Below are 8,735 nucleotides of genomic sequence, written 5' to 3' on the forward strand. Positions count from 1 at the left end.
CTGACTCGCTACACAAACGATTTTGTAGCGAGTAATTATATATATAAGCGAGCGGATCTAACATCTAATTTTAATTAGATTGGGCCTGGTTCAACTTTCTTTACATCATAATCTTAAAAGAAAAGTTAATGTACATAAAGAAAAATAACAGGTTCGAATGTTTACTCAGTCTGACGCTATCAATTCATCTACAAAGAGAGGAATACAGGTGAGAAAGGAACATACAGGGCCCATTGAGGTATATTACCTATTCATATAAATAAATGTATTCATGTCAATACATGAGTAAAATACTTCTTATATGAAAGTGAAGAGGACATCCATTTGCTTGATACCTCAATTAAAGGACCCTAGAATTTATGAAAACCACAACTGGCTAGAAGTTCTATTCAATGTTTTCAATAAAGAACTGAAAAAAACCTTCCAATCCAGACACGGGTTACAGCGAATTACAGAATACCGGTAGAGTTTTCAATAGCTTGTTGGATTGCTCAATAGGGTATTCAATTTGGTCAGCAAGGTATCACATCAGGTTTAAATCTAGGTCCTGTGGTTACTCAAGTGTAGATTGTTATTTTGCACTCAACCAATTCATTTGGCACAAAGAAAACCTCTAGAACACTCTCTCCTATTGTTAGCTATTCTATTCATAGACTTTTAAAAAGAATGTTCACCTGGACAGCACTGGACTCAATAGAGCATCAATTCTGCTTGGAGGAATTTGAATTTTGTTTTTCAAAAAATGTAATTCAAAAGAAGAATTCAAAATTCTGAAGAAACAAACAAAAGAGAAAAGCATAACTTTAAAAGGAGATATTTTTTTCCTGCAAAAAATCATTAAACTTTTTGGTTCCCTGATTCCTGGTGCATCTTACAGCACTAGTAGTTTTTTTTTTGCTGACTGCTTAATTAGTTCAGACTTTTATAGCAGTAATGTAGGATAACAGAGAGAAACAAAACGGCCCAAAACGTGCAAATGTTAACCAGATTAACTCACTCTATTGCTGTCATACCTGAGTAATCACATGACCTAGATTTAAACCTAATGTGATACCTTGCTGACCAAATTGAATACCCTATTGATCAATCTAGCAAGCTATTGAAAACTCTACCGGTATTCTGTAATTCGCTGTAAATTTATCAAAAAATTTGATAAGTTTTTAAAAATTTTAGAAAAGGTTTTATCGTTATTGACTTGCTTCTAGTCCAATTTAAATTAAAAAATTTTGCCCTAGGTTGGTCCCTAAGTATAATATTTTTAAATACATTTGAAGATAAGTTCATAAAAATTATGAATTAAAAAAAAAAGGTGTTTTCTTTGTTTGATGCTGGTATCTTTCACTCATTGACAGGATGAAAAAATTTGATCTTTCTTAAAATTTGAAAGTTTACATAATCGATTTTTTAATCGATTGTGAGCTGCCGATTCAATTTGATTATCGTTAGTAAAATTGGTCCGATTTTACAACACTAATACTGTGGAATCATTAGAATTCGTGGTGGCTCAATTTTCGTGGTATTCGTGGGTAGCCCTTCCCCACGAATTTAAATCCTCAACGAAAACAATTTTAGAAAGAGTTATCTTTGTTGCTGAAACAGAAACCGACGCATCCACCAAATTACATCCCTACGAACTAGCAAAAAAATTAATAATCTACGAAAATTGGCCCCCACGAATTTAAATGATTCCACAGTAGTCCTTTGATATCAACTTCATGTTTAAAGTTGACTGCTTATTATACCCCCGGCTCCGAAGGGGTATACTGTTTTACCCTTGTGTGTTTGCTGTCCGTCTGTAACAAAAATTTCTTTCACATTTATCTCAGCAACTATTTATAGCAGATGCTTAAAATTTTTACACAGTGTTTGTTAAGGCATGCCATATCGTGGGATATATTTTTGTACCAATCAGATGTCAACCTCCTGTTAAATGACGACTTTGCTTATTTTTTAACCAAAATTTTCAAACAAATTTCCGTCAAAGATTTCTCAGCAACTATTTACCACAGATGCTTGAAATTTTTACACATTATTTGTATAGGCATGTCATATCGTGGGATATTTTTTTAGGTATGCCATATTGTGGGATATATTTCTGTACCAATCGGATGCCAGCTTTCTGTTAAATGTCGACTTTGCTTGTTTTGCATATTCACATCAGAGCAGGGGTATCACTAGTGAGCATTGGCTCACAGATATCTTGTTTTGCATACAATGTATTATATTCTTCATTACAACTGTAGGAAAATTCACTATATCTCCTCCATGTACTTTATTAACTTGTACAATAAAATTACCATGAACTCTGTAAAAAAAAAGTGTTCAAAATAACATGGTATATTACTGTTGTAATAAATAATATTGCTTTTTATTGTTCAAGTTCTTTATTTCAATTAAGTATTAAATTTATTGGCATTGGCTACTATATGAACAAAATAACTCATATTACATATTGACACACAAAGATATACAAATAATTTACAATACGCAATTTTTCATTTAATTCAAGTTATGATTTATCAACAAGCCTCCAATATATGGGGGCGGGGCCACACCCAGTCAATAAACAGTAGACTACACACGCGCATAAGGTCTTACTGTATATGAAAACATCCTATATATTTACGTTTAAATCTATAAAACCTACAAAGTTACCATCATACTGTAAGACAAAATATCATTACAATTATTTCATTTTATTTCAAAGGTCTTATGAAAAAAGTTTAAATGAACTTGCAAAGTGACAAATCTTAAAAAACTATCATTTTAATAATTTTTAGAACACAAATTCGTTGTTAAAATGATTTTGCCAGAGGTAGTGTGAAAATTTCACTTTTTTAAGGTGATACACATCTAAAATATGGAAAGAGTATGTAGTGATGATATTTTGATGTGATGAGTGATTCAAGAACTATAATTATGGGGGACGTGTATTCTAATTAGTGCTTTTGGTGGAATGTGGCTTACGCTAAATCAAGTACATTGCTAAATGCCATGCATATATATATGTATAAGAATAGTCACATTCAGGAATACGCTAATTCAAATCCAACTTCTTCAAAAACTAATTTCCACCAAATTTTGTACACGCTTAATATAATAGTTTACAGTATTGTTTTAATCTCTTTATATGTATTTTTTTCAATCTAAAGGCAGATCCTCTGTATACTGGTGTGGTGTTGACTGGACTATGTCCTGTATTCTCCTCTGTGTAGCAGTTCGTATTTTATGGAATGGATATTGTCTGAGTGACTGTTGGTATGAGTACAGAGCAGCCTGGAGGTTCCCTGTGATCTGTTGACAGATCCCCAGTATCTCCCAGGAAATGTCTCTTTGTAGATTATGTATATCCATTCCCAGATCATGGTGGACTAGGGCCCGTAGCTCATCTAGAGCTGCTTGTGATAATGTTGTACCAATGTGTCTGTAACACAAGAACTCTAGAAAGTGTAACATAACAAGGAATGGGATTTTTGATGTTAGACGTCTGTTCCCTTTAGAAGACTTTTGTTCTGGTAGAAGTTCACTGATATAACTGATTGTGTTGTAAAGTATCATATTTCTTGGTGCAGCCTGTCTGAACATACCCCAAACCTGTCCCTCTACAGGCTCAGTATACCTCGAGATCGCTCTGTGTACAATATGATGGTACATCAGATCTGGCCGTGCTAACTTGAACTTTATCATCTCTATAACAGATAAAGCTTCCCTGTATCTGAGTGTCTTGTAATAATACATGGCAATGAACAACATGTCAGATTGAAACCCAAACTTGGCTGCTAATATCAGCATAGAGTTGGACAGTTTGTCTGCAATATACATCTGTTTGTTGACACCTGTATTAGTGTACATATTTTGTAATGCAAAAGCAGAACACTGTAAAAAAAAAGATGTGTACATCTGTAATGTAACAACTTTATATTGTGACAAGGGTGTATGTACCAACTGTTCTATTGTATGGATGGCTTTGGTACACATGTCTCCTTGAGATACATCTTTGGTAAACTGAACAGGGGACCTTATGACAAGTTCTATATAATTATCAGTTTCAGACCTAATCATACTCTCATCTGTACAAATAGAAAGTCTGGGATTGTACAGGACATCAATGATGTAGGACCGGATAGAGGAACTCTGTAACAGACAGGCCAGACCTTTCTTGTACAATTCATGTAACTGTAGGAACAATCTGTTTTGTGCTGAGCCATGGACCTTTGTCAGAAACATGTTGTTTTGTGGGATGAAAAAGTTGGGACATATCCCCTCATAAACCCATCTAAGGAGGAGTTTGAAGCAGACCCAGAAACCGGCCAGGAGGTTTTGTGGACACCAGTGAGGCAGTGTATTTTTTTGAATCGCCCAGAAAACTGTTGTCTTCATGTGATAGGAACACAACAGTTTATTGGTTTCTTCTGATTGTTGATTTAAAACTTCTTTTAAGAAAATTTTTAACAACCCATATATCAAAAGCTGACAGTGGTTCATTGAGTACACTAGTTTATATTCTGCCCGAGAAAAAGAAATTCTCCATTCTTCATTTTCATGTGGTCCTAATGGGTGTCCTATTGCTACAAAGTGACATCCATTTCTGACAATGTCATCAACAACTTCAGGATCAGGCCATAAGTGACATCTGTCTATCCATGAGGAGGCAGATTGAGGCCAAAAGTCACTAACAAAACAGTAGGCACTGTCATGTTCTTCTCCTGCTACTTTGGCAGTTCCACAGGGTCCATGTACAGTAGAATTAGGAATTACTGCTGAACGAGATAACTGTCTCCATATAGAACTAGATATATAGACTCTGTCATTCATTCTGACACATGCTGCTTGGACAGACATACCAAACATAAGTGTTAATGGTGTCAGTTTCTGAAGTAAGGTGAATCCTGGTGGACTCTCAGAGCTGTCAGAGAGAATCAAGGTTGTATTGGCTGTGTTGTAATACTCAGACTGAGACATGTCCATGATCACTCGGTGGTCGTTTGGCCAGTACATTGTGTCAATATCTGATCCCTCCAGTCTGAACCCTTCTCTTGTACTTCCACTCAACATCTTAACGATCACATTATTTGTTATCAGTCCGTTCTCCACCATCTCCTTGATGTCCGATGTCTCCCTCCTGATAGCCACCTGTTGTGTGGTCCCCACTATCTCACACAGTCCCACAAACACAGACTCCGACATGTGCTGCAGTCCCTGATGTCTGTCAAATTTGATATGTAAACAATGAATGCTTGTCATTTTGTTTTCTTATTCATGCTATACGTGTAAATAACTAAAAAATGTCTAAATTTTAAGATCAATTCTATGTAAAGAATCAAAATTTGGTGATTACGCATAGTCACAGATTTTTTAATACTTTACAGTTTGATAGACTTTGATGAGTAAAAAAGTTCAACACCATTAATTTGTTGCTATGTGGCCCTGTTTCCATGTTGACAGAGGGTAAAGATGTAAAAATGGCAATTAAATGCTTACCGGTATTCAAGAACATATAAATTGTGAGTACATGTATTTGGCAACAATTTAGGTTATCTAATGTAAAATATTTTTTTTTCAAATTGTCATTTTTCAAGAGATAGAAATACATTTGTGGAGAAACACATATTTTTAAAGTGTTTCCATGGTAACTAAACAGAAATTTCAAATTATGATTTCTTCAATATATTTGAATTAATTTCGAATGCAAATCTAGAAATTTTTTAACATAGCATGTGCTTGTCACGGACTAGAATAACTGAGAGACTGCCGAAAATCATGCTACAAATTGATATGGATTAAAAACATATTTAGAACTGGAAATGATTAAAATCATTAAAAAATGGGGAAAAAAATATTATATGATTCTTACCCTCTCCTTCGTTAGATTATATTAAGAAAATAATAGCTATGTCCACAGTTACATGAAAATTGTTACAGGTGTATTTCTCTGAAATAATTGATTGGGAGTTTTGAAAACTTGCATTATTTAAATTCTTAATCATTTTATGTGATATGAAAACAATACATCAGACATGGCCAGTAAAGAATGACTCTCAATGTAAGATGGCCATTTTATTGTCTAATAACGTAAAAACAAAAATCTCCGATCACCTTCTTTAATGGTTGGTCACACCATCCTGGTTTAAACATGGCTGCAGCAAGGACCACAGTGAATTAACCGTGATGCTGTAACGCGGAAAGGATTAATTAACGGCGTGGGAGCGCAGTTAAATACGGGGTCCGCGTTGATGGTACTTAAGGCAAGTTTTGTAATTTTTCCATCGTTAACATGGTTACTATGGCAACGGTTACCCCTGGCAACCAACTCTTAGTGTCTGTTTTCATTTGATAAATAGATGTTGTCATTAGATAGCAATACCGGCACCAAGTTTTTGCCCCTGAATAACACTATCTTGAACAGTTTTGGTCAAAGAAGGCCACATGCTATTTTTGGTTTAACCCCATATTGACCCTATGACATTTTGTATTAAATTTGTGTATTACATGTACATGTAAATAAGTGAAAAGACTTGTCATGTTTATATGAGTTATAATAGGGAGGAAGGTGTCTTTTTTTTCCTAATGTATTATGATGCATCAAATATAATGTAGGTCATGACCCTATTGGATTGTGCTGACCCCATGAAACAGGAAAATACCAAATATCTTGAAAACTGTTGAGATCCCCACCACTAAACCATATATATTCTTGTTTCTAATGTCATTATGATGCATCAAATGGTGTAAAGTGCATGACACTCAGGAGTTGTCTTTGAACCACATTCCTCCTTTGAAATAGGAAATGATGATATAGTTTGATAACTTTTGAGATCCCCATCCCTAAACCATATTTATTATTGCTATTTGTGTCATTTCGCATCAGATGGTATGTACAGGTAACTCGAGATAGCTCGAAGTCCATGGGACCAAGGAAAAACTTTGAGGTATCAAGAGTTCAAGTTTTCAAGAGTTCAGAATTTTCCAGGTTGACCGATGGGTTTTAAAATTAGTCTTACCAGATGTTATGATTAAGCCATTTTATTTAGTGCTAACCTTACGCATGTGCTTAAACAACGTTTTCTTTTCAGTTAAATATACAGACCTGGGTATTTTTAAAACTAAATTCAAAGAAATATTGAATAAATTCATGATACACTATAATTATACATTTTATGCATCATCTTATGATCAGATTGCTCAGTTCGACTTGACTGCGAGACAACATATCTTAAGTTAGATAAATGAGTATCAACATGATCACCCATTGTTTCCACTGTTAATTATAGATTAGGTTTCGATATGGTCAATCATCAAGCAATTATCACCTTGCAGGACAAGTGTCGCCTGAATAAACAACCCGTGACACAGGTCCCGTGTCTAATGCCTGGAGCCATTTCAATGACCAAGTAGGTGTTAATTAGGTAACGCTTGGATATAAACAGCCACTTGGAGGTATCAATAGTAAAAAACTATAGATTATGAATAACAGGACTGCAGTTTGCCTTGAAGGGATCGAGGGTTTCGAGAGATCAAGAGTTCGAGAAATCAAGAGTAAATTTGCTTAGTTATATAAGGAAAAAAATCGGGACCCTAGACTCACTTCGAGCAATCAAGAACTTCGAGCGACCAAAGTTCGAGCCATTGAGAGTTACCTGTATATAGGTTATGCCCCCATGGAGACACCTTGACTTTCCAGAAATGAAAATGATAAAGTATTTTATCTTATTCATATGTAGTGTTTTACCCATGTGGGTAATTCTGAGCCTAATGATGGCCATGCTTTGTTTAGGAGACTTTACAATTACCTCCAATGCATGTAACATTTTGTTAATCTTTAAAATTGAAAAGCAATTTCCAATATCATCTAGAGAAAAATACCAATCAAGAAATAATTTAAAATTTGCTACTGTACAAATGTAAGAATTACCGGTAAGAGTCTGAATCTTTAGGACCATGTTTAAATGGGGGGGGGGGGGGACATTTAATTTTAATCATTTATTGTTATTATTAGTTTAACTTGAATATATTAGTTATTGATCACTAGGTAGAAAATAAGACTTCTGATCATATCTCAATAGATCATTTGTCATGCAAAGTGTAATGTGATTTTTTTTCTTACAAAAACATTTTCTACCAGGTTATTTAACTTTTTAGACCCCAAATTATTCTTTGATTTTTATAGACCATTCCGCAATTAAAAAGAGTGTAAATGTAAGTTTTTTTTAAATTAAAGCAAAAATAAATGGAAGGTTTTTTTTAATTTTAAGAAAAGAAATGTCATTTTAGTTACAGTTTAAGGATGGATAAATTTTCATTTTCTTTTTCTATTTGACTACCACAATTTTAAATTTTTAAAACCTTATTGCATATCTATAGGACAGCCCCTATCATATCCCAACATATGATGTGTCTATTCATTAAATCAAAAGAAAGGCTTTGGGATCTAGGTTTTTTGTAAGGAGTGTTAAACATCAATTTTCTGCTACTTGACTTCCTGGATGAAATTCAAATACTCAAAACCTTATTGCATATTTATAGGACAGCCCCTATTATATCTATAGGACAGTCCCTATCATATCCCAAGAGATGACATAGCTACTCCATAAGTTATAAGAGAAGTTCTGGGAACCATACTTTTATATATAAAAAAAAAAAATTGTTGCCCACTGACCCCCACCCCCGCGATAAAAAAAAATTCTGGGGCCTGATCACACATCAAAATGACACCCTTTTCATATTCTAGTAGATCA

General features: G+C 34.3%; 1 protein-coding gene across 1 annotated transcript; it reads right to left on the reverse strand.

Moving 5' to 3' along the window:
- Window positions 1–2,364: 2,364 nt before the first annotated feature.
- LOC128177423 (uncharacterized) lies at window positions 2,365–6,353 on the reverse strand. Its single transcript, XM_052844134.1, has one exon. The coding sequence runs from the start codon at window positions 5,242–5,244 to the stop codon at window positions 3,142–3,144; it is 2,103 nt and encodes a 700-aa protein (XP_052700094.1). The 5' UTR covers window positions 5,245–6,353; the 3' UTR covers window positions 2,365–3,141.
- Window positions 6,354–8,735: the final 2,382 nt, after the last annotated feature.

This window comes from Crassostrea angulata, chromosome 3 (assembly GCF_025612915.1).
Source record: "Crassostrea angulata isolate pt1a10 chromosome 3, ASM2561291v2, whole genome shotgun sequence".
In the NCBI taxonomy this organism is placed as follows: domain Eukaryota; kingdom Metazoa; phylum Mollusca; class Bivalvia; order Ostreida; family Ostreidae; genus Magallana; species Magallana angulata.

Excerpts from the sequence above, each read along its gene's own strand:
- LOC128177423 (XM_052844134.1), bottom strand. The coding sequence starts at position 5,244 with ATGACAAGCATTCATTGTTTACATATCAAATTTGACAGACATCAGGGA.